The 26214-nt window shown below is 39.4% G+C and overlaps 1 protein-coding gene across 2 annotated transcripts in view; it reads right to left on the bottom strand.

Moving 5' to 3' along the window:
• The window catches only part of TRIM33 (tripartite motif containing 33), a 140423-nt gene that overhangs the window by 56755 nt on the left and 57454 nt on the right, over window positions 1-26214 (bottom strand). For both annotated transcript variants that reach the window (XM_040230986.1, XM_040230988.1), the window contains exons 2-4: window positions 24426-24544; window positions 23863-24007; window positions 23567-23699 (exon numbers count right to left, since the gene is read on the bottom strand). In XM_040230986.1, coding sequence (XP_040086920.1) covers window positions 23567-23699; window positions 23863-24007; window positions 24426-24544 — 397 coding nt within the window. The remainder of the gene's footprint in view (window positions 1-23566; window positions 23700-23862; window positions 24008-24425; window positions 24545-26214) is intronic.

Below are 26214 nucleotides of genomic sequence, written 5' to 3'. Positions count from 1 at the left end.
GGCTATGGTTTTTCCAGTAGTCATGTATGGATGTGAGAGTTGGACTGTGAAGGCTGAGCACCGAAGAATTGATGCTTTTGAACTGTGGTGTTGGAGGAGACTCTTGAGAGTCCCTTGGACTGCAAGGAGATCTAACCAGTCCATTCTGAAGGAGATCAACCCTGGGATTTCTTTGGAAGGAATGATGCTAAAGCTGAAGCTCCAGTACTTTGGCCACCTCATGCGAAGAGTTGACTCATTGGAAAAGACTTTGATGCTGGGAGGGATTGGGGCAGGAGGAGAAGGGGACGACAGAGGATGAGATGGCTGGATGGCATCACGGACTCGATGGACGCGAGTCTGAGTGAACTCCGGGAGTTGGTGATGGACAGGGAGGCCTGGAGTGCTGCGATTCATGGGGTCGCAAAGAGTCGGACACGACTGAGCAACTGAACTGAACTGAACTCTCTCTTAAACCATACTGATCCTCAAAAACAATCCACAAACACCATTCTCTAACTATACAGAAAACTGTAATCAGGGATAAAAAATATTAAGGTGGAGCAAAGGTGACTTCCACTCTTAAACTATCACAGAATAACTAGTATCAGAATAGCCCTGCAACTAAAGATTATTAAACAAGTCAGAAATATACAACTATATTCAGTCACTGGACTGTAAGCAGAAAAATCTTGTAATTCTTTAGACTATCACTCTGTCTGAAGACAATTACATGATAAGAGCACAGAGGGCTGGAAACTAAGCAGAACACAGAAGTCTCTCTGAGCTGAGGAGGCAGAAATCAGGCTTTGGGACTCCATGAGCCAGTGGAATTCATGGAGTAAGGCACTAGAATGGAAGGAGCTATGTAGGGTGAGATTGGGGAGTGGGGGGTAAAGGAGAAGAAATGAATTCCTCACAAGTCCTTAGCCAATCTCTGGGCAGTAATACACAGGATGAGATTATGCAGGGATTAACAAAGAGCAGCTGTTATGAAGTTGACACTGTAAAGAGAGAAACTGGAGATCAAGCAGTTCTAGGAGACAGAATTCCAGCTGAGCCAGTGGAAGAAGAGATTTTGTTTACTTCCCCAGACATCCATCTGAGAAACCAGAAAGGCTACACATTAAAAGAAACAAATAACTATACTTGATGCTTTTGAAGAATTGATGCGTTTAAACTGTGGTGCTGGAGAAGACTCTTCAGAGTCCCCTGGACTGCAAAGAGATCCAACCAGTTAATCCTAAGGAAATCAGTCTGGGATAGTCATTGGAATGACTGATGCTGAAGCTCCAATACTTTGGCCACCTGATGTGAAGAACTGACTCATTGAAAAAGACCCTGATGCTGGGAAAGAATGAAGGCAAGAGGAGAAGGAGACAACAGAGGATGAGATGGTTGGATGGCATCACCGACTCGACAGACAGGAGTTTAAGCAAGCTCCAGGAGGTGGTGATGGACAGGGAAGCCTGGCGTGTTGCAGTCCATGAGGTCACAAAGAGTCAGACATGACTGAGTGACTAAACTGAATTACTACTTGGAATAAATTCTACCATAGGCCTATTCTGTCCTAATGAAGTCTAAAATCAAGTCTTCACAAGATCTTCCAAGAAACAGAATTCAGAAGCTGAGAGAGGCTTGGGCAATACCTTGGATTTCCATAGATCCTTACAAAGAGTAAAACAAAGCTTACACAAGATCAAGATTATCAGCCAATAATTTAACTGCTTGCTGGAACAATTAACACTTTACAGAGGAAGATAAAAGAAACCAGAATTTCTATATCATCCATAATGTCCAAATCACAATTAAAAATCACTAGGTATTCAAAGAAATAGGAATGTATGACTCAAAGAAAAACCTATTCAATACAAACTGTCACCAAGATAGTTCAACTGCTATATTAAGCAACTACTTTGAATAGGCTACTGTATATTTACTCAAAATTTAAATGAAGTCTCAGCAAAGAAATAGAAACTATTTTTTAAAAGCTAAAATTCTAGAAAAGTAAAATAATTGAAAAAATTCACTGGATGTGTCTGGTAGCAAATGGGAGATGACTGAAGAAAAGGGTGAGCAAAAATGAGAAAACACAAATGAGAAATTGTAACGACAATGAAGAAGTGAGAAAACAGACTGAAGGAAAATGAACAAAGCCTCAGGGACCTGTGTAACAAAATCAACTGTTTAACAAATGTGTAACTGGACTCCCAGAAGACAATTAATGTGGAGAGAGAAAAATCTTTTTAATTGCCAACTTTCCAAAACTGATGAAAACCATGAACTTACAGGTACAAGTTCAGTTAACCACACACAGGATAAACAAAATACAAACATAAAAACATCATGGTTCAAATGGTGAAAACCAAAGAAAATCTTGAAAGCAACCAGAGAACTGCCAAAACAACATTCAGTCAAGAACAGTATGAATGATATAATTAAAAACAAAGAAGGCCAGAATACAAAGTAATGACTTTAATTACTTTAAATGTAGAAAGAAGAAACTGGCAGTCCAAAATTTTATAAATAGTGTAAATACATTTCCAAACATCTATTCCAAAGAAGCTGACAATATTCATTGCCAGCAGACCTGCAAAACAAGAAATGCTGAAGAACAGCTTTCAGAGCAACGGAACATAAGAGATGTGGAGAAACAGTAACAGTAATAAATGGGTTAATATGAAGACTGGGCTTACAACTAGAGAGCCCTTGTGTTCCAATCACTGAGCCCACAGTAGCTGTAGAGTCCCTGTGCCACAACTGGAGAGAAGCTCACAGTTGTAACTAGACATTTGTGGTATAGAACACCATGATCTACCTTTCATAAAACCTGTAATATCTAAGACTGGGCTTCCCTGGTGGCTCAGTGGTAAAAAATCTGCCTGCCGATGCAGGAGATGCAGGTTCGATCCCTGGGTCAGGAAGATCCCCTGGAGAAGGAACTGGCAACCCACTCCGGTCTTCTTGCCTGGAAAATCCCATGGACAGAGAAGCCTCAAGGGCTATAGACCAGGGATCACATGAGAGTAAGACACGACTTAGCCACTAAATAGCAATACCTTAAAAAGCCAAAAGTGGATATAAAATAAATTACCAAAAAGTTTTAACTTAAAAGATGGCAGGAAAGAAACAATAAAGCACAAGAGGGGCTTTCCTGGTGGGTCAGTGATAAAGAATTCACCTCTTAGTGCAGGAGATATGGATTCCAACCCTGATCTTCAAAGGTCCCATATGCTGTGGAGCAACTGAGTCCATGTGCCACAACTACTGAAGCCCGTGCTCCAAAACAAGAGAAGCCACTGCAATGAGAAGCTGGCGCATCATGACTAGAGCAGCGCCTCCACCCCCCAGCCCGCCACAACTAGAGAAAGCCCATATAGCAGCCAAGACCCAGCACAGCCATGAATAACTAAATAAAATTGTTTTAAAGCACAAAAGACAATAAAAAATAAAAAGTTAAACCTAACCTCATCCCTAAATCCAATAAGCCTCCTACAAACAAACAAGTTCCATTCCAAGAGAACATTTGTAAGTCCGATTTTTTCGTAAGTCCAACAAAGTCAGCATAGGTATCCAACTGAAACAATCTGTGATATAGTACTGTAATAGGTTTATAATACTTCACACACAATACATAAAAAACAAACACAAAAAAATAAAGAAAACATTTTTAATCTTACAGTATAGTATCTTGAAAAGAACAGTTGCTGTTTAGTCACTAAGTTGTGTCAGACTCTTTTGCAACCCTGTAGACTGTAGCCCACCAGGCTCCTCTGGCCATGAGATTTTCCAGACAAGAATACTGGAGTGGGCTGCTATTACCTTCTCCAAGGAATCTTCCCAACCCAGGAACCGAACCCCAGTCTCCTGCATTGGCAGGTGGATTCCTTACCACTAAGTCACCGTACAGTACAAAAGCTGGCATACAGGTGCTGGCATCAAGTGAACAGGCGAGGAAGAGGAAGAAGGAGAGGAGGGAGGAGATGGTAGAGCTGAAGGACTGTCAGCAACAGGAGACAGAGGGCAAGGTGCAATTTCACTCATGCCTGACACAGACAGAACACATGTTCACATCTTTCAAAGTTTTCAAGTTGAAGGTTCATGTGTAGGGACTAGCTTTAAATATTCCAATTAAAAGAGCAAGAGCCTCCAATTAAAAGAGAAAGTAAGAAGCCTTCAACATCTAATTGATAATTCCGGGAACCCTTCTGCACTGCTGAGAATGTGAACTGATACAGCCATTACAGAAAACAATACGGAGATTCCTTAAAAAAAAAAAACTAGTATTAAGTCTTCCATATGACCTAACAATCCCACTACTGGGTATATATCCTGAGGAAACCACAAATCCAAAGACACATGTACTCCAATGCTCACTGCAGACAATAATCAGGACATGGAAGCAACCTAGACGCTCACTAACAGATGAACGGATAAGCAAGATGTGGTACATATATACAGTGGGACGTTGCTCAGCCATAAAAAGGAACAAATCTGAGTCAACTGTAGTGAGGTGGGATGAACCTAGAGCCTTTTACAGAGCAAAGTCAGAAAGAGAAAAGTATCATATATTATCAGTAACACACACACATATATATGGAATCTAGAAAATGGTATTGATCACCTAGTAGAGAACGGACCTGTTGACACAGGGGGAGAAGGACGGGACAGACTGAGAAAGCAGAACTGACACATACACACTTATCATGTCACCTAGTCACTCAATCGTGTCCGACTCTTTGCCACCCCATGGTCCGCCAGGCTCCTCTGTCCATGGGATTCTCCAGGCAAGAATACTGGAGTGGGTTGCCATGCCCTCCTCCAGGGGATCTTCCCGACCCAGGGAATGAACCCAGGTCTCCCACTTGGCAGGCAGATTCTTTACTATCTGAGCACCAGGGAAGCCCCTATTAATAGTATGGGGCTAGACTAGACATCTCTAGCACAGTTTAATGGCTTGCACTCGTGCATGCTGTCACTTCACTTGCATCCAGCTCTGTGAGATCCTATGGACCATAGCCCACCAGGCTCTTCTGTCCATTGGATTTTCCAGGCAAGAATACTGAAGTGGGTTACCATGCCCTCTTCTAGGGGTTCTTCCTAACCCAGGGATCAAACCCGCATCTCTCAAGTCTTCTGAATTGGAAGGCAGGTTCTTTACCACTACTGCCACCGGGGAAGCCCATATATATATATGGGCCCATATATATATACATACTACCATGTATAAAACAGGTAGTTAATGGGAAGCTACTATTTCACACGGAGAGCCCAGCCTGGAGCTCTGTGATGACACAGAGGTGTGGGAATGGGAGAGGAAGGCTCTAGAGAGAGGGTACATGTAAAGAGCCTGTGTGTGTGTGTTTATGTATATAACATATATATAGTTATGAATGATTTGCATTGCTGTACAGCAGAAACCAACATAATACATAATATTGTAAAGCAATTCTTCACAAATTAAAAAAAAGGGAAAAAACGGATAATTCCTATATTCAGGCACCTCTACTACCTCTTTCTTCCCCTATACCTAAATTAACAAATATTTATTCAACAGATGAAGGGTCTAAATTTGTGTAAAATATTGGGATTTAATGAATAAAAGATACTTATCCTCATGAAACTCACATTCCAATGGGAAGAACACAAAAAACAAGCTATAAATTACAGAATGTTTAAAAAGTGATGTTTTATATATTAAAAATATATTTACATATATTTATATATTTAAAAAAACAGTAAGATAAGGAATAAAATGGTTAATTGCAATTTTAAAATTAATCTTTATTGGAATACAGTTGCTTTACAATGCTGTATTCATATTGCAATTTTAAATACAGTGATCAGAGTAGATCTCACTGGCAAAGCTACATTTAATCAGAGACTTGATGGATACATGAAAGTCAGCTATGTAAACAAGTAGAGCAAGAAAGTTAGAGAAAACAGGCAGGCAGCAGCATCCCGAGCATGTTTTAGAAATAGTTAGTACAGCCGTAGCAGAGTCAGAGGTAAGAACAGTAATAGATGAAACGTGTATTTATATGACTATAGAAATCTTTTACTCTGAACACAGCACATTTTGAGCAGGGAAGTGACACACTTTGAGATTCACTCTAGCAGTTGTGCCAAGAATAAACTGAAGAACACTATTAGAAGCATGAGGATGATTTATGAGACTACTGTAGCAAATCACACAAGAAATGATGGTGGTTGAGACTAAGTTAGTATCATGGAACTAACAATAATGAGGTAGAAGTTGTGGGACTGGGGGATATATTTTAAAAGTGGAACCAAAAAGATGTTCTGGTAAGTTTGTCTTTGGGTATGAAAAAACAGTGAAGTTAAAGATGATCCCAAGATTTCTGGCCTATGCAAGAGAAAAATGCAACAAACTGAGATGGGGCAAGGCTGCCAGGGGAAACAGCTTGGAGTAGGTATCAATTCAATTTTGGATATACAGTTGACCCTTGAATAACACAGAAGTTAGGGACCCCAACTGATCAGGTCAGTCAAAAATCCAAGTATGACTTTATAGCTGATCTTGAAATACATGATTCCACATCTGCAGATTCAACCAATCTTGGATTGTGTAGCACTGCAGTATGTATTTAGTGAAAAAACAAACAAACAAAAAAATCCACATATAAGCAGACCGACACAGTTCAAACCTGTGCTGTTAAAGGGTTCACTGTACTATATGAGAAAGCAGACACTCAAGCAGAGATGCTACAGTCTGTAGAACAGACAAAACTGAAATTTCAGGAGAGTACTGAGCCAGAAATATGAATTTGGACATTGGAGGCATATGGATGGTATTTAAAGTCATAAGACTGTAATTATAGATCATGGAGTAAGGCCTGGCACATCCAACGTTAGAGAAGCAATCAGTGTGGTAAAAGGAAAACTAAAAAGTAGCCAAGCATTCAACAAATAAAATGTACTGAGAAAATGAACAACTGTGTCAAATGCTGCTGATATATAAGGTATTAAGACAATGACTGAGAAGTGACTTCTAGTCTTAATAATGCAAAGGTTACCAGTAACTTTGAAAAGAACTATGTTGGGAGAATGCTGATAGTCAAATACGTATATTTAAGAGGCTAGGACAGGAGAAAATGGAGATCATTCTTATAAGCAATTCTTTCAAAACTTTTGTTGCAAGAAATAAAAAAGAACGGAGACAGTTGTTGGTAGAAAAAGCAGGTTAAAGAGAGAGTCTTGTGTTTTCTTTCATTTTGAAGATAGAAGAAAAGTTTCAGAGTACTGAAATACTGATAGAAATAACTGCTAGAGACTGAAAAAACTGAAATTGGCAGAGATGCCCAAACTACCAATGTCCTCGGCTACATAAAATAAGATGGAATCTAAGTGTATCTTAATCGGAGCAACTGGCTCTATAGAGGAAGAGGGTTTAAATGAGAGAACAGAAATGCAGAGCTGTGGGTGCAAGTGCTTGTAGATATGTAACTGTGGTAGAGGGAACCTGCAGAAGTACTCTTTTGATTGCTTCATTTTTCTCAATGAAGTAGGAAGCAAAACCAGTATCTGGGAGTGAGGATAGAGGGTGACATGTTGGACATTTTAGACAGAGAAGGTGTGAATGCACAGTACAATTGCAGGCAACACTAGGGTGTCTCTGAGGTTAAGTGGTCATGAACTGGGAAAGCAACTAGTTGGTGTCAGTATGTCTTCTCCTGTGATATGTACGTAACCACAGAAGCAAAGCATTAGGATGGTGGTTCTGCCAAGGAAGTTCAACCAAGTGGGATATGGAGTCAAGGCTAAATGCCAGGGAATGAAAATGATTAGCCATAAAATTAAAGAGAAAATGGGTTAAGTGAGAACATAAAGAAATGAGATAAAGTGAAAGAGTCGTACAATCAATTGATTAAAATAAGTCACTGTATGGGGAATAACTGTGGAAGTCTGGTACTAAGCACAATGAGCTAGAATGATGGGATAAGTGTTTACAAAGAGAAATGCTTAAAATGGAACATAACTACTGAAAATGCCAAGGTCTAGCACATGATCATAGATTTGAGTGGCAAATACAGAAGACGTAAACCTTACAAAAGACTTCAAAAACATAAAGACCAGAGTGTCAGAAGGATCAAATCTGTGCGTATTACAACTGCCAGAAATTCTTAGGATTTCTTAGAACTGTAGAATTTCACAGATTACCACTGAGTTAGGAACTAAAATCTGTAAGAGAGAAAGTGGAATGACCCAAGGGTTGTATGTGAAAGTACCAATGAGCAATACAAACAATGGCATTTGAGATTAACATCTGGAGATTTTTCAGGAAGGTAAGAGCAAGAATGGTCCAAAAAATAGCAAGTAGAAGACCTACTTCATATCTCTGGGCCCAGTAACACACGAGATATCAAAGGAAAAACAGCACCAGTTAAGAAGACTATGGTGGAAGCAGTGTCCTAGAGCTCTGTTTCCATACAGCAAAGGACGTACAGAAAGGGATCAAAAATGAGCCTGAGAATATACAGACCCTGCTGATGACAAACCATGAGTTAGAGAGAACAAGTATCAGAAACTGTCACATGGGAAGCTTTATGGGAATTAAAGCAGAGCAAATGAGGGGAGACCTGGGAGTGTGGGGCTTTTCTTGGATGACAAACAGGGGTAAAGACTATAATATTAGTCCTAGCAGATTTAAAGCAGATTAATGGTAGAGAGGGTGTAAACACTGCTGGTAAAGAAGGGTGGGGCCTGGGACTTTCTCTTTTAATCCATGGAGAAGAAATCCTAGCTCCAGCGAGTCAATATCTTCATTCCAGATGAGGACAGAAGAGTCAGAACTGTGTGGTCTTAGAACATGAAGGTTTAGTCATGACCCTTACTTCGAGAGAAGCAAACTCACTCCTAATGTATATGTTACATCTTGCCTCAGGATGAGAGTGAAGGGAGCTGAGAAGTTCTGAGAAGGCACAGTGAGTGTGAGGACCTCTCCACCTATGATAATGGGGGCAGAAGGTCTATGAGATGCCTTTCAAAATGAGAGGCCTCTAATAAATAGCTTTATCAATTTTGCAGTTAAGAATTCAACATTTACATCACCATCCTACTTCTATCCCACTCAATCTAATTCTATCATAAAATGTTTATTCAAGATATCAAATTTAACATGGCTAAAACTTAACTATCAACTCCCTACATACACCTAACAAAGTATGTCTTCCCACAGTCTTCCACACCTCAGTAAATTTAAGCCTAATTCTTCTGCTACTTTTGGTTAAGATGAAAGCGAAAAATCTTGGTGTCATTGGTATCTCATATAAACCATATATCAACAAATCCACATATAAGTTTCATGCATCAAATCCTAGTTCAAAACGTATACAGAACTTGACTATCTTACTATCTCCGATGTTAGTCTAAACCACCATTATGTCTTGCCAAAATTATTGAAAACAATCTCCAAGCTAATCTCATGATTCTGTCCTTGTTCCTTCTTTAATCTCTCTTCACTAGAGCTAGTGTGATATTTTTAAAACAATCATCAAACCATTCCACTGCTCAAAAGCTTGAGCATCTGACTCAGTAAAAGGCAACATTCTTACAATAAATCTAAAAGTGCTAAATAATTTGGCTCTTTCTATCCTTACCTCATCTGATAACCATCTACCCCTTGGTATCTGCACTCAGACCATACAGTTACTCAAAGATGTTAAATATGCTACTATCTCAGCCTGTTGCACTTGGTTTATCTGAAACATGCTCCTTGCCAAATTTAAGCAACGCCTGATCCCTTTCTTCCTTCAGTCTCTACTCAAATGCCACTTCATCATGAAAGCCTTTTAAAACCACCCTATGTAAAATAAAACCCCGCAAACCTGCACGCTCACATGCTATGTCCCAATTTCCAGAGCATTTTTCTCTATGATGATCACCACCTGATTTATTTAGTATTTGTTTCACTCTACCATGAAAAATTAAGTCATGGGGACAGTGACTTTACTTTGTTCACAGAAATATACCATACCAAGCACTCAGTAAGCATACAATTACTTGTTGAATTATTAAGTGATTGTAAACACTGTTCAATACTGAGCCAAGGAGTATAATATTTTCTTGAACATTTTTTCTTTTAGAATTGATAAATATCCTTTGCCCTCATTTGCTTAACTCTCAATGTACTGATCCCAAACATTTCTAATGTTCCATCAGATATGTCAAACACTTGTCAATAATATTTCTTAAGATCATGGCACCTGGTCCCATCACTTCATGGGAAATAGATGGGGAAAAAGTGGAAACAGTGTCAGACTTTATTTTGGGGGGCTCCAAAATCACTGCAGATGGTGACTGCAGCCATGAAATTAAAAGACGCTTACTCCTTGGAAGGAAAGTTATGACCAACCTAGATAGAATATTCAAAGCAGAGACATTACTTTGCCAACAAAGGTCTGTCTAGTCAAGACTATGGTTTTTCCAGTAGTCATGTATGGATGTCAGAGTTGGACTGTGAAGAAAGCTGAGCGCCAAAGAATTGATGCTTTTGAACTGTGGTATTGAAGAAGACTCGAGAGTCCCTTGGACTGCAAGGAGATCCAACCAGTCCATTCTAAAGGAGATCAGTCCTGGGTATTCTTTGGAAGAACGGGTGCTGAAGCTGAAACTCCAATACTTTGGCCACCTCATGCAAAGAGTTGACTCATTGGAAAAGACTCTGATGCTGTTGAGGGACTGGGGACAGGAGGAGAAGGGGACGACAGAGGATAAGATGGCTGGATGGCATCGCTGACTCGATGGACATGAGTTTGGGTAAACTCTGGGAGTTGGTGATGGACAGGGAGGCCTAGCGTGCTGCAATTCATGGGGTCGCAAAGAGTCGGAGAGACTGAGCGACTGAACTGAACTGAAAAGACCTAAGATAACAAATTCAATAGAAGTAGTTCAATTTTTTTTCTTGAGGCATCCTTCATGGGGTCCTTAGCCCTCAAGCTTCAGTATAAACTAGCTAGTATACACCTGTCATTCTAGGCATTACCATTCACTTTCTTGGTTTACTAACATTTCTGTGGATCACATTCTCTAACAGCTCTAGAAAGTGGTGTATGGGAGGCAGTTTCTGAATCCTTGCATGCTGCAAAATGTCTACATCTTACTCTCACATCGATTAACAGTTTGGATATAGAATTCTAGGTTGAAAATCCTTCCCTGTCCATCTCCCAACTGTTGCAGTTAGTTTCAGCAACTTCTACCTCCTAGTATTGCTACTTTTAAAGATCATATTTAGATTCCCATTTCTCTGTAGGTTACTTACTCGATTCTTTGGCAACTCTGCTTATCTCCATTCTAACCCATCAAGTATCATCCCTTTATGATGATATATAACTGATAGGAATCCTTTACTGTTAGTGCAATGGGCATTAAATGGGTCATTTCAGACTGGCAATTCTAGGTTTATAGGAGAATTTCTTATATTACTTGATAATTTTATTTCTTTTTCTATAATTCATACTGGTAAGCAAAGGACTTCTTATACTTTTTAGATCTTTTAAAAATCTTTCTGTTTTGTTTTCTAAGAGGCTAAACAGAATTTACCGAACCTATCGATTGGATTTCCCTGGTGATCCAGTGGCTAAGAATCCATCTGCCACTGCAGGAGACCCAGGTTAGATCCTGTGTGGGAAAATCCCACATGCCATGGAGCAACTAAACCAGTACGTCCCAACTACTGAGCCTACTGCCACAACTACTGAAGGGAGCATGCCTACAGCCCACACTCCACAAGGCAAGCCACAGCAACAAGAAGTTTGTGTACCACAAGGAAAGTACCCTCCACTCACCACAACTAGAGAAAGCCCAGATGCAGCAATGAAGACTCAGCGAAGCCATAAATAAATAAATGATTTTTAAAAAAGAAAAGACCAATTGAGTTTTTTTACCTATCATACTTCCAAGAGTTCTTCTGTATTTTAATCACTCAGCAGGGGGCGGGGTGGGGTGGGGCGCGCGTCCTGTGTCACTAGCATGTTGTAAGATCTCAGTTCCTCCACCAGGGATGGAACTTGTGCCCCCTACAGTAAGTGGTAGAAATCAAAGTGCAGAGTCTTAACTCCCAGACTGCCAGTAAAGTCCTTTAAATTGCTTCTTTTGTAGAGACTCTGTCATTAATTTGTAACCAATAGCTTGCCATTAATTCAGAATGTCATAATTTTCATTTTACATTTCCTTTTGTTCCTGTGTAATGTCCTTTCATGTGTATAGCTAAATCAATCAGAGACATGTACAGCTGTAGTGACTAATAGTGGCTCATAAAACAAGAACACAAGCGGGCAGCTGATGGTGTTAGTTTAACAACATCAAAGCTAGAACCTCTGAGATGCTCTTGCCTTTACCCTCATGAACATATAATAATGTCAGAGTTCCAAGAATCATCCAAATTCAAGGAAGGAGAAAGGAGGAAGATGGGTGACACCAGCAACTTCTGTCCCTTTTATCAAGAAGGTAAAATTATGCTCGAAACAGATTTCTGCTTGTATTTTAGGGGCATAAACTGTAGATGAGAACTATCTTAATGCCAGAAATGTTGAGAAAGGGAATACTTAGCTTTTCTAGTCCCTATATTTGAAGCCAGACGAAAGAGAAAAGTTGAGAATTCTTGACTATCTCGAAATGCATGGCATATGACACTGGCTCTCATCAGAAGTCAGATGACCCTTCCACTGATTCACATCCATTTATATTTAAATATACTTTAAAACTGCTTATACTCATCTGTGAGAGACAGCAGAATCTAGGAACTGATGGGCTTCACTATAAAGCTATCTTTTTAATCAGAAAAGAACACCAAATAGCAACATTAGAAGGCCTCTTCTAAATATCTACTTCCTCCAGAGAGTGAAAAAACCTCTAATTACAGCAAACAGAGTGAGAAAGACGTTTTTTGTTGCTTTTATTGTTGTTCAGCTGCTGAGCTGAATCGAGTCCTACTCTTTGCCACCCCATAAACCATATATAGTACATCAGGCTCCTCTGTCCTCCACTATCTCAGAGTTTGCTCAAATTTACGTCACTGAGTTGGTGATGCTATTTAACCATCTTGTCCTCTGTCACCCTCTTCTCCTTTTGCCTTCAATCTTTCCCAGCATCAGGGTCCTTTCCAATGAGTCAGCTCTTTGCAACAGGTGGCCAAAGAACTGGCACTTCAGCAACAGTCCTTCCAGTGAATATTCATCGTTGAATTCATTTAGTATTGACTGGTTTGACCTCCTTGTAGTCCAAGGACTCTCAAGAGTCTTCTCTAGCACCACAGTTCAAAAGCATTACCTCTTCGGCACTTAGCCCTCCTTATGGTCCAACTCTCACTCACATCCATACATGACTACTGGAAAAACCAAAGCTTTGACTCTACGGACCTTTGTCAGTAAGTGATGTCTCTGCTTTTTAATGTGCCGTCTAGGTTTGTCACCGCTTTTCTTCCAAGGAGCAAGTGTCTTTGAACTTCATGGCTGGAGTCACTGTCCACAGTGATTTTGGAGCCCAAGTAAATAAAATCTGTCACTGCTTCACTTTTCCCCCTTCTATTTGCCATGAAATAATGGAACTGGATGCTATGATCTTAGTTTTTTTGAATGTTGAGGTTTAAGCCAGCTTTTTCACTCTCCTCTTCCACCCTCATCAAGAGGCTCAATAGTTCCTCTTCACTTTCTGCCACTAGAGTGGTATCATCTGCATATCTGAGATTGTTGATATTTCTCCCATCAATCTTGATTCCAGCTTGTGATACGGTCAAGCATTTGAAATGATGTACTCTGCAAGTAAGTTAAACAAGCAAGGTAACAACGTATAGCGTTGTTGTACTCCTTTCCCAATTTTGAACCCGTCACTGTTCCATGTTCACTTTCTTAGTCTACTGTTGCTGTTCAATTGCTAAGTTGCATCTGACTCTTTTGTGATCCCATGGACTGCAGCCTGTCAGGCTCCTCTGTCCATGAGATTTCCCAGGCAAGAATACTGGAGGGGGTTGCCATTTCTTTCCCCAGGGAATTTTCCCAACCCAGGGACTGAACCCGTGTCTCCTGCTTCGTAGGCAAATTCTTTACCATTGAGCCACCTGGGAAGCACAGTGAAGAATAGTGAAATATAAAAGTTCACTACTGGCAATCTGGAATCAAGTTGGGTACATGAATGTCCCATTGTTTAATATGCAGATTTACACTTTAATTTCCTCAATTATAGCCAGGTACCTCATCCAGACCCTCCATCTACACCTATTATCCCCCAAGTCCAGAGCCTCTGATTTTACTTATCCAGAGAATAAGCCTAACTTTCGTGATACCTATCACCTCCAGATCCTGAGCCACCATAGACTTCTGGGAAATAGATCAAGTGGCTTCCTTTATACCTCATTTGCATGGTCCTGGATTGTAGTTCAGTCAACTCTACTAGGTCAATTATCAGATCCAAAAATATTCAATCCATTTCCCTTGTTCTGAAAAATTAACTGAAATGTTCAATGGTGTCTCATTTCATTCTTGTCCTTTATACAGGTCTATACTATTTTTTTAATGAATTAGAATCTTTTTTTCTTGTTTTAAACTTTTGGCTGTCCAGAATCTTTGTGGCTGCACTTGGGTTTTCTCTGGTTGCAGTGCTCAGGCTTCTCTTGTTGCAGACCACAGGATGTAGAGTGCAATGGCTCAGTATTTATGGCACATGGACCCAGTTGCTCTGGCATGTGGAATCTTTCCAGATCAGGGATCAAACCAGTGTTTCCTGCATTGCAAGGTGAATTATTAAACAGTGAACCACCAGGGAAACCCTAGACATTTTTCATACTTATTTACTGTGAACAGAATTACTAGAGAGAGGAGAAATAACCCCATGGTTTAGCTAGAAACTATGCAGTACTTTGAGATAAAAAAATTTCATAAAATTCTATAGATGCAGGGTTTCCCTGGTGGCTCAGTGATTAAAAAAAAAAAAATCCACCTGCCAATGCAGGAGACATGGGTTCAATCCCTTATCCAGGAAGATCCTACATGCCACAGAACAACTCAGCCCATGAGCCACAACTATTGAGCCTGTGCTGTCTGGGAATCGCAACTACTGACACCTTCGCATCTTGCTCTGAAACGAGGAGCCACGACAGTGAGAAAGCCGTGCCCTGTACCTACAGAGTAGTCTCCATTTGCCACAGCTAGAGAAAAGCCACTGCAGCCACAAAGACCCAGCACAGTCAAAAACAAATAAATATAAATAGTAATTTTTAAAAATTCTATAGATGCTTTCCTTTTTTGAAAACAATGGGACTGTTAAAAAAACCAAAAATCTCAATAAAGTGTTTTTAGGAAAAATAAGGAATTCCATGCTGGTCTGGTGGTTAGAACTTCGTGCTTTCACTGCCAAGGGCCCAGGTTCAATATCTGGTTAGGGAACTCTGAAAAGCCTGGCAGCATGACCATAAACAAAATATAACAACGGTCAGACTGCTACTGAGCCCTTACTGTGTTAAGCACTTCATGGGTACAATTCTCAATTCAAACTTCACACCCACTTTAGGGTGGTACTACTAAATTTTCTCGATTTGAAAGATACACACTCATGCACATACATACCAGAGTTCACCATCTGTATCACTATACTATGTAGCAATCACCTTTAAAAGAACGGGTGCGTGAGAAGAGACTAAAAAATATAAATATAGAATATGTAAGTCAGTGTGGTAAAGCATCCTCCTGTCAATGCAGGAGATGTAAGTGACATGGGTTCAATCCCTGAGTTGGGAAGGTTCCGTGGAGGAGAAAATGGCAACCCACTCCAGTGTTCTTGCTTGGAGAATCCCATGGACAGAGGTGCCTAGTAGGCTACAGTCCATAAGGCCAGAAACAATTGGACGTGACTGAGTACACATATAAGTTAGTAATGCTTCTGGAATGAGGCTAAAGTTTGATCAAGAAAAAATTCACATCTTTCTTATAAAATCAAGATTCATCATAAGAGCCTACAAAAAGTATAACAAAATCAAGCTAAGGAAAGAATAAAAACAAAAGAGAACTGTAAGAATTAGAATTATTTCTTTAAAAATATAATAAACTATTTAAAAAATTAGATTGCTAAAATGACCAATGACTCAAATCTATGGCTATGCTAATAAACAATAAGGAAATAAACTTAGCTGTTCAACATTATAAATAAGAAAGAGATAGAAACACAGATTTCCGTAAAATCTTTTATGGTCTATTTCTAAGGAAATACATTTTTTAAATCTCTACTAGATGGTGGGATTTTCTAAGAAAATATGTACTGTCACAATTACATCAATGAATCAAGAAGAGATGGGAAACCCAATTTGATTAATAAGCATGTGAGAAACTGAGCCCCTTGAACTAGCTCTAAAAGGCCTTAAGTCCAGACATGGAAATAGAGTAGATAAGTTGGAATGAAAGGAAGTCAAGATACCAAAGTGAACTGGCTTTAAGAAATAGTTCTTGAAACAGACTCTGCATGATTTCAATACCTTCAGACCATGGAATTTCTGCACCATGCTTTACATCCCTGGATATGTTTCAGTGTCTCCTGGTTTATAGTCTATGGGAACTTGAATAGAATTTGTATCCTGCTATTGTGTAGAAATTATATAATTTGTAATTATGTTGAATTGGTTCATGGTGCTTTTCAGGTCTACTACACCCTTCTACTTTCCTGGCTATTCATTCTAATTTTTGAGAGTTTGATATTAAAACTCCAACTAAAAATCTTAATTTATCTACTTGAAAAAATAACTATATATAGTGGAACTATATGTTAACTTTTTACATATAGTTTTTCCCTTGTGGCTCAGATGGTAACAAGCCTGCCTGCAATGTGGGAGACCCGTGGTCAATCCCTGGGTCAGGAAGATCCCCTGGAGGAGGAAATGGCAACCCACTCCAGTATTCCTGCCTGGAAAATCCCATGGATGGAGGAGACTGGGAGGAGTCCATAGGGTTGCAAAGAGTCGGACACGACTGAACAACTTCACTTTCACATGTAACTTTGTTCTGTATTTTCCAAGTCTTTTGCAAATGTGTTATCATATACTGTCATAATTTTAAAAAATAAAAAGAAACAACAATAAAAGAAATAGTTCTATTGACAGTGTTCTGTACGTTAAGAAAAGTAAACTGTTAAGAGTATAAATAGGAGATAACAGATTGTAAGAATTTAACTTTGCCCAAAGAGACGTCTGGCCTTTGCCCTCAGCAGCTGGAAGGGCATCTCTAGCCCTTGAAATGTACTGCCTGACAAAAGTACCCTTGTTTCAACTTGGGGCCTTAAGGCCACATGCCAATGATATGATTTATTGTAGGGTCTTCAGCTCAATCTCAGGAAGGGCTGGAGACAGGTCAATTACATGGACAGTAAACTCCATCTGTATCCACATGACATAATTCCAATAAAAATCCTGGATGCTAAGGCTCACGCAAGCCTCCTCGGTTGGCAATATTCCCTTCATGCTGTCACACATCATTGCTAGGAGTTAATTACATTAAGAATTTCACTGAGAAAAGACAACTGGAAATCCCACATTTAGAACTCTCCTAGACTCTGCCCCATGCCTTTTCCTTGGATGATTTTCATCTATATCCTTTCACTGTAATAAATGTTAGCTGTAAATATACAGCTTTCAGTGAGTTGTAACAAATTATTACATCTGAGGGTAGTCTTGGGAAATTCTGAACTTGGAACTGGTGCCAGAGTGAGTATGAATAAGATAAATTTTATTTTAAAGTGTGAACGGTTTGGGGGATATCACCCCAAATTCTACAGTTGGTATCAGAAGTAAGAGAGGATCTGTGAATTGTCCTCTAACTTCATAGTTAACATCAAAAGTGGCATTCACTAGAATGACACTGACTCACTGAAACTTGTGGTAGGGAAGGAGCAGGAAAAGATGACAAGGGTTATGAACCTTTGATTCTTGGATGACTACTCAATGGAACTGCAGCTGTGGTTATTAGAGGTAAAAATTACCAAAAGAACTTAGAAACTAGATCCAACTCCCTAGGAGTTGACTCACTGGATAAACAAGGAAATGCAAACTAATAAGAAACAAGGTAATTAAACAATTCCTTGGATATTGTCATCTGTACTAGCTAAAATGAAGAGTGTGTTGGGACAGATCCTGACACTGGGCAAAACTTAAGATTTCAGCCAGGCTGAGCTACAGCCACTAGCCTAAGGGCCATTCCAAATGGAAAAATTATACTGGGAAAACAGGCAGCACCTCTAGACTTCCAATAACAATGTAGTCCAGGTTGAGAAAAGACAAAATCAAGAAACTAATGAAACCAGAGTGTACAATGCTAAGGAATTATTTCATTTTGTGGACTGACATTGTATGCTTCCTGAAAATACCTTTATGAAAATACTGTGAGAGTGACAACGCTTAAGAGGCAATATTGTTGATTTTAAATGCTGCAGAATAGAAGAGCAATGTGTGAGCTGATGTGGGACCCACCACTCACTGCTGAACAACCACAGATGGTTATCCAAAACCTCAATACACAGCAGGTCATTCCTGAGGGGACAGCTAGCTGAGTGGACTGGATAAAACCCCTGTAAAGGTTTTTTATACCCTCAGAAGGTGATTGTTCTTCTCCTATAAATACCAACTAGAACTTCTCAGAAGAACTGACTGACATGCTTCTTATTCAAGCCCTAAGAAATTAGCATTATGAAGATGAGATATTCATCTACTGAGTATGCCTCTTACTAAGGTCAAAGTAAATACAGTTAGTGAAAGTGAAGTGAAGTCGTTCAGTCGTGTCCGACTCTTAGCGAGCCCATGGACTATAGCCCACTAGGCTCCTCCATCCATGGGATTTTCCAGGCAAGAGTACTGAGGTGGGGTGCCATTGCCTTCTCCACCCGCACAAGCACGGCTGCTACTGCTACTAAGTCGCTTCAGTCGTATCCGACTCTGTGCGACCCCATAGGCGGCAGCCTACCAGGCTCCCCCGTCCCTGGGATTCTCACAGCAAGAACACTGGAGTGGGTTGCCATTTCCTTCTCCAATGCATGAAAGTGAAAAGTGAAAGTGAAGTCGCTCAGTTGTGTCTGACTCTTAGCGACCCCATGGACTGCAGCCTACCAGGCTCCTCTGCCCGTGGGATTTTCCAGGCAAGAGTACTGGAGTGGGGTGCCACTGCCTTCTCTGAAATAATACAGTTAAGAGGGACCCTTATACATGGGTACCTCCATGTAATTTTTCTGCTGCAAAGCCTAGCAATAATCTGAGATGCCTTATCAGATTTATTGTCTCAGCTTTATGAGCCTTACAGATGCTGAGAAAACTGGGGTGATTCACAAGAACATAGAAAAAGACAAACAAGAGAGTCAAGGGATTTATCCCAAAAGGATGAAAAATTTTAGATGGCTGTTTAAAAATGGGGAGAGGGGAAGAGATGAATAAAGCAAACAATGATGGGGTTGAAACAAAGGTTTTAATGCAGCACTCTAGGGGGCGGGGAGGACCAATGGGAGCTACTGCTGGTCCTCAATAGTAAAAGGCATTAAACAACTCCGTTATATTTACCCTGGTATGAAAAAATGTTAAAAGCTGGAGAATAAAGATGACAATGAGAACCTGACCTTGTACTCCCTGGAGCAACTATTCCATGGATTAATCAAATTGAGAACTGAAGGAGAGGCCAGGGTCTTCTGGCTCAAAGTCCAGCTGGAAAACACAAGGTAATACGCATTTGTGTGGGTAAAATAGCCTGGGGTTGGATAAAAGACATTTCTGGGACTCCCTGACATGGGAGCCTAATGTGCTATGATTCTAAAACCTGCTGAAGTCATAATGGGGATTAAGGTTAGATTGGGAAGAGAGGGATGGTTGACAGCATTAAAGTCAAAGTCTGGGTAAAAGCTGGAACATACTGATATGAACAAACTATGTGAAATAGTTTTATCTCTCCTTATATGATTACTAGAATGGGTATTACTGATATTGTCTAATATTGTAAAACACAAGACATACATGTTCACCCTAAGGCAAGTCTTGATTAGACATGCTAAATGGGAACAATTAAAACTGTCCAAGTCCACAGAAGTTGTCGACTTGAGACAGTACAGGATACCTAATGAATAAAAAGACTTTATGACTTTAATGACAAATGAGAAGCTGCTATGCTCTCATTTGTACCAATGAACTCTTTATACAATAACCATGTGCACCCTGTGAAAAAAGTAAATGGTTCATCCAGTTAACAGTAGACTATTTAAAGCTTGAACTCAATAATGCCACCACAGCATCAGCAGTCCTTGATATGGTTTGAACAGTAGAAAAAATATATACAGCAGACTTAATAAGTGGCATTCAGGGACTGAACATGAAAAAAAATTTTTCCCTCTAACTCTGAAGAAAAGCCAAATGCAGTTTTTCATGTGGAAAGACCCTAATTTATGTTTACTATACTAAACACAGGGCTATTTCAATTCACCAGCTTACTGGTATAATTTGTTTAGAAGAGATTTAGACGTAATGCAGGTCCTGAGTATAATATTATGTTGATTTCATGGTAACATCAGAAACTAAAGATAAAGGTAAGACTGACTTAAATGCAACGGTGACACACATGAACAAAAAGACTGTTACCAAGCATAGCAAAGCTCCAAGGACCTGCCCAAACTGGGAAAATTCTTAGGAATAACCTAGGTAGGAGCCAGCTTTATCATTCCACAGGTGAAAAAAAAAAATAAAACAGCTTCTGCCACCTACATCCCTAGAACTAAACAAGTAGTGCCAGTATTTGGTTGGTATATTTGTATTTTAAAGAACATATACTCCTCATCTGGGAATCTTACCAATACAACCACCCAAAAGAAAATCATACTTGAATGAGGGCCCGAACTATGTCTGAACAGCAAAAAGCAGTCTTTCTCTTGATGCTTATGGACCCTGTGATCCACAACTAGACATGATTTTGGAAGTGTTAGCAACACATACGCAGATTGAAACTCATGGTAAAAACCTCTGAGTGCCACTCACCAGAGATCCAGGATTTTGGACCAGAAAGTTTCCGGATGCCATGGTAAAACATATGCTATTTAAGAGAGAATTACTAGTTTGCCACTGAGCACTGAGGTTGACACCGTGACTGAAGGGCACAACATAACCATGAAACCTGAAATACCCCTTATGTCTTGGGTAACAGGAGAAAACAAATAAGGAAGGCAGAGTCCAGAAGTGTTCCACAAAAACAAGAGATGGTTTGTGCAGGAACATGCAACCAAGAGGATGCAATGAAATATTTATCATATTTATGAACAGGTAAAAGTGAAAGTGTTAATCACTCAGTTGTGTCCAACTCTTTTGAGACCCCATGGAACTGTAGCCTGCCTGGCTCCTCTGTCCATGGGATTCTCCAGGCAGTAATACTGGAGTGGATTGCCATTTCTTTCTCCAGGGAAGCTTCCTGACTCAGGGATTGCACCAGGGTCTCCTGCATTGTAGGCAGATTATTTATTGTCTGAGTTACTATCCTCTCTTTCCCTCTAAACATGACTTTGGAACTATACCAAAGGAACTGCTGAATGCTATGATCACATAGGTGGTACTCTAAAAACAGCTATTAGCTAACAAAGAGCTGCATGGTTTATGGATGGTGGTTCCAAAGTGTACAGAAAGCAATCTGTTTAGAAGGGTACCACTTTAACTGAAGAATGTAATAATGAATCATATCAATGAGCTGACCTGCATGCTGTTATCCCCTATATATGGTTTTTTACTGAATCCTGAAGTTGGTATGACAAGAGAGGTAGTCTTGAGGACTGTTTCCTAACTTCGTGCAAATGATAAGGAAACAGTCTGGTAAGACTCGCTAATGAATGCTATATCCTGAACACTTCTGTGTGGTATCACAGAAGGGTGTTTTTAAGTGAGGCACAACAGGTCAGCCAAACAGTACTGGCAGCAGTGTAGACAGAGCGAATTTGACAAGGTAAGCCTCAAAGCAAGGACACTGGCTGAAAATGTGCTGCGACAGGAGCTGAGGCTTTCAAGTCCAATGCCATTGGTTCTGCCACAGTTTACCCAGGAAATCTAAAGTGTGAAAGAACTAAAGAGAAGGTAGGAACATTCAAGAGATAAGCAGGACTTAGATACAAGTAGTAAAGGAAAGTGGTGATGGAAAAGGAAGGATGAATTACGGTTAAACTCTGAGGTGTGGGTGAAGCTATTCTTTCACAGGGAAAACAATGCTGTGCTCCTATTATTTTTGCTTTACACCATCAATTTAAAAAGCCACAAGAAGTCTAAAAGCTCAAAAACCTGACAGCAGCTATGAGAAAGTAATTTAATGTCTTACTGAGATTTATTACAAGACAAGGATAAGATCTGGACCCAAAGTGAAGGCATCTACAAAATTAGTCACCTCCAATAAAACAATAGCTAATTTGTAGGTAAGATGAAACATTTTGTAACAAAGGATATGAAAGTTTAAAGTAGTATTTCTACCCAAATGGGCTGTAAAACAGTGAAAGGTATCTTTAAAAGAAAACAGAACATTACCTTTATGAGATCAAGTTTAAAAGATTCCACACACTGTATTCTATGTTCTGAATATCACATGGGAGAAAATGACCAAATGAGCTGAAATAGATCTGGAGGCGAACTGACTACATTCAAGTCCTAGCACTACCACTTATGGGGATACACTGTATACATTATTAAAGCTTTCTGTGAGTAGACTTGCTCACTTTGAAACAGCTGAGAAATCAGTACCAACACTTCATGGGCGGTTGGTATGAATTAAACAAACATGTGGCATTCAGAAAAGTGCCCAGCACAAACTATGGGTGCAATACTTGTTAGCGAATAGGATTCATGAATCCTCTCTTTAAGAGAACTTTAAAAATTCCAATGGCTCTAACAAATTAAAAGCTCTAAAACATCCTAGAGTTAAACATTTAAGTGTGGTTAATTGAACTTAACAACTAACTAGAAACTTCAGTAGTTTCCAAAACAGTTCTGATGTGACAGGCTGGTGGTAAGTGAACATTACTGCATTCTAAGGGTAAAAGAGGGTTGAAATACAAAGCTATATTTTAATGAATTAGTAACTATGCTATTTAGATGTTTATAAATCCCGTTTTTCTACAAACTAAATCTGACATGAAATCAGTATATTTCCATGCTTTGACGCTAAAATGGCTATCAGTCATATGCATGAAAATATTACCTTTTAACATGACAGCCCAAAGCCCATAGCCCTGTGATAAATACCACAGAACACGTGAAAAAAAAAAAAGTGAGTTTGAACCAGAGGGATTGGAACCAGAGGGATTGTATATAAAGAAATAATATAACTCTATTATTGCAACCCAAATCCATGTACTAATTAATACATTTTCAACAAATGTCCATAAGACAATTAGCTCTCCCCGCATTGCAGGCAGACGCTTTAACCTCTGAGCTACCGCTGTTAATATAAATATGAATATAGAAACCATTAAATATTTTACCAAAAACTGTATCTTGCTCTAAGACATAAAACATACAAAAAATGTTTTAGGAAAAATAATTCTATAGGCACTTTTAATAATATTTCTTGATAAGCGATAACGACTTCTGTACCTATGTTCTTTGTGTTCCAATAGCTGACAGTCTCTACATGTCAGTCTATCACATGTTTCACAGAAAAGCTTCAACTGTTCTTGTTTGTGAACAGGGCAGAAAACAGGGCGCTGACCAGATGCTCCAACAGACTCTGCAGTAAAATAAAACATATATTGTAAAACTAAACAAAGCTTTCGTCTAACTTTATATATTCTTACCGATATTGGTATCAAAAGCTTGTAAAGTTAAGTACAAATGCTACAGGGGCTAAAGAGAGAGATCAATAGTAATCATTAAAACGGCTTCTCTCTTACCTGAGACATCTTCTTTCTTCCTGATCAAGTGATCTTTCGTGAATTTTACTCTTTGATGTGCTTCAATGCACGTCTTACACAGCCATTCTCCACACTCGACACAAAAGCCAACTGCACTCGCATTGTCTTCACAACTAGTACATACCTAAAGGAGGAAAGAAATGCTAACCCACATTAAATTTACAAAATATAGATCCACAAAACAAACAAGTAAAACCCTTCTACCTTACTCTCAAATATACCAATTCACCGTACCTAGAATAAAATCATCCTGCTATCCATTTCTCTTCAACAAAATCCTTCCCTTCCAGATCAAACATTCATGTGGAAAAAATCTAAGTCTCAGAACACAAAATTGACACAAGCTTTGAATTTTTAAGTCATAACTTTTAATCTCTTTTAGCCAGGTCTGAGGGTGTAGAATAAAGATACTCTTCACGTTCAAATTGAAAGATGAAACTAGGGCATAACTACCCAAAATTATGTAACAATTCAAGCATGTTTTCTTACAACTTACATTCTGATATGAAGAAAGTAATATAAAGAAAAATTGAGAAGCATACCTGTTCTGATTTCTCATCAGAACTGCTAGGAGTTTCAGATGTATCTTTCACAAAATAATTATCCACGAGGTCTATCTGTCTGCATTCTTGGCGGCATACTGGGCACCGTATTACACCAACTACAACACAAAACAACAACATTAAGAAATATTTTCAGAAAAAAATAAGGAAATTATACACGATGCCTATACAGGAACTACTCATTCATATGTCATAGATAAGAAGAAAGAAATAAGCGTTAAGAGCTAGGTAAAATGCTATTTCACTGAGTTATTTCATAGGGGGAAAATAACACCCATTTGGGAAAATAAAATAAGCATTAATGTGCAAATAAAAAACCTTAAGCTGCTTCTTCATTAAAATATGTGGTTGGTAATAATGGCACCCAAAGTTAACCAGATCCTAACCACTGGAAAACTGTTCGCCCTTATAAGGCAAAGGAGATTTTACGAGTGTGATGGAATTAAAGCTCCTGCAATGGTAACACTATCCTGGATTATCTGACAGGCCCTAAAATGTCATCAGTTCAGTTCAATCATTCAGTCATGTCTGACTCTTTGCAACCCTTTGAACCACAGCAGGCCAGGCCTCCCTGTCCATCACCAACTCCTGGAGTTTAACCAATTCATGTCCATTGAGTCAGTGATGTCATCCAACCATCTCAACCTCCGTTGCCCCTTCTCCTGCCTTCAGTCTTTCCCAGCATCATGGTCTTCTCCAGTGAGTCAGTTCTTCCCATCAGGTGGCCAAAGTATTGGAGTTTCAGCTTCAACATCAGTCCTTCCAATGAAGACGCAGGATTGATCTCCTTTAAGATGGACTGTACCAGTAATGCTGAAGAAGCTGAAGTCGAATGGTCCTATGAAGACCTGTAAGACCTTTTGGAACTCCAAAAAAGATGTCCTTTTCATTACAGGGGACTAGAATGCAAAAGTAGGAAGTCAAGAAACACTTGAAGTAACAGGCAAATTTGGCCTTGGAATACGGAATGAAGCAGGGCAAAGGCTAACAGAGTTTTGCCAAGAGAACACACTGGTCATAGCAAACACCCTCTTTGAACAACACAAGAGAAGACTCTACACATGGACATCACCAGATGGTCAATACCGAAATCAGATTGATTATATTCTTTGCAGCCAAAGATGAAGAAGCTCTACAGTCAGCAAAAACAAGACCAGGAGCTGACTGTGCCTCAGATCATGAACTCGATATTGCCAAATTCAGACCTAAATTGAACAAAGTAGGGAAAACCACTAGACCATTCCAGTATGACCTAAATCAAATCCCTTATGATTATACAGTGGAAGTGAGAAATAGATTTAAGGGCCTAGATCTGATAGAGTACCTGATGAACTATGGACGGAGGTTCCTGACATTGTACATGAGACAGGGATCAAGACCATCCCCATGGAAAAGAAATGCAAAAAAGCAAGATGGCTTTCCAGGGAGGCCTTACAAATAGCTGTGAAAAGAAACGAAGTGAAAAACAAAGGAGAAAAGGAAAGATATAAGCATCTGAATGCAGAGTTCCAAAGACTAGCAAGGAGAGGTAAGAAAACCTTCCTCAGCGATCAATGCAAAGAAATAGAGGAAAACAACAGAATGGGAAAGACTAGAGATGTCTTCAAGAAAATTGAGATAACAAGGGAATATTTCATGCAAAGATGGGCTCAATAAAGAACAGAAATGGTATGGACTTAACAGAAGCAGAAGATATTAAGAAGAGGTGGCAAGAATACACAGAAGAACTGTACAAAAAAGACCTTCACAACCAAGATAATCACAGTGG

Source organism: Oryx dammah, unplaced genomic scaffold, assembly GCF_014754425.2.
Source record: "Oryx dammah isolate SB20612 unplaced genomic scaffold, SCBI_Odam_1.1 HiC_scaffold_28, whole genome shotgun sequence".
NCBI lineage: Eukaryota > Metazoa > Chordata > Mammalia > Artiodactyla > Bovidae > Oryx > Oryx dammah.
Note: the sequence above shows the minus strand (reverse complement) of the source record. Positions and strands in the feature narration are given on the sequence as shown.